The following is a 281-nucleotide window of genomic DNA, read 5'->3' as shown; positions in this document are numbered from 1 at the left end:
CCTACATTTCTGGCAGTTCAGTCCACCATTTCAAAAAGAAAAAGAAACTTTGATTTATAAACCTAAAACGAAATTTTCTTCACGCAGACTAGCAAGCCGTCATGACGTCATCTCAATCGAAGAAATTAACGGCCCGGGAGACGCACGTGACGAGAAAAAAGAGGAAGCGTTTAATGAAGAGGAAGATGAGGAAAACCAGGTGAGACGCGGAAGATACGATGATGACAGGAACAGATCAAAGAGAGGAGGATACTAGATTTGAAAGATTAATTACTTAGATC

At 40.6% G+C, this 281-nt stretch overlaps 1 protein-coding gene across 1 annotated transcript in view; it reads left to right on the top strand.

Annotated features, from left to right (window-relative positions):
• Positions 1–87: 87 nt before the first annotated feature.
• LOC119590844 (phosphatidylinositol 3,4,5-trisphosphate 3-phosphatase TPTE2-like) overlaps positions 88–281 on the top strand; it is a gene marked incomplete at its 5' end in the record, with an annotated part of 9,758 nt that continues 9,564 nt past the window's right edge. The window contains 1 exon segment of the mRNA XM_037939601.1: positions 88–199. Coding sequence (XP_037795529.1) covers positions 88–199 — 112 coding nt within the window.

This window comes from Penaeus monodon, chromosome 27 (genome assembly GCF_015228065.2).
Source record: "Penaeus monodon isolate SGIC_2016 chromosome 27, NSTDA_Pmon_1, whole genome shotgun sequence".
Classification (NCBI taxonomy): domain Eukaryota; kingdom Metazoa; phylum Arthropoda; class Malacostraca; order Decapoda; family Penaeidae; genus Penaeus; species Penaeus monodon.
This window is presented reverse-complemented; position numbering and strand designations above follow the sequence as displayed.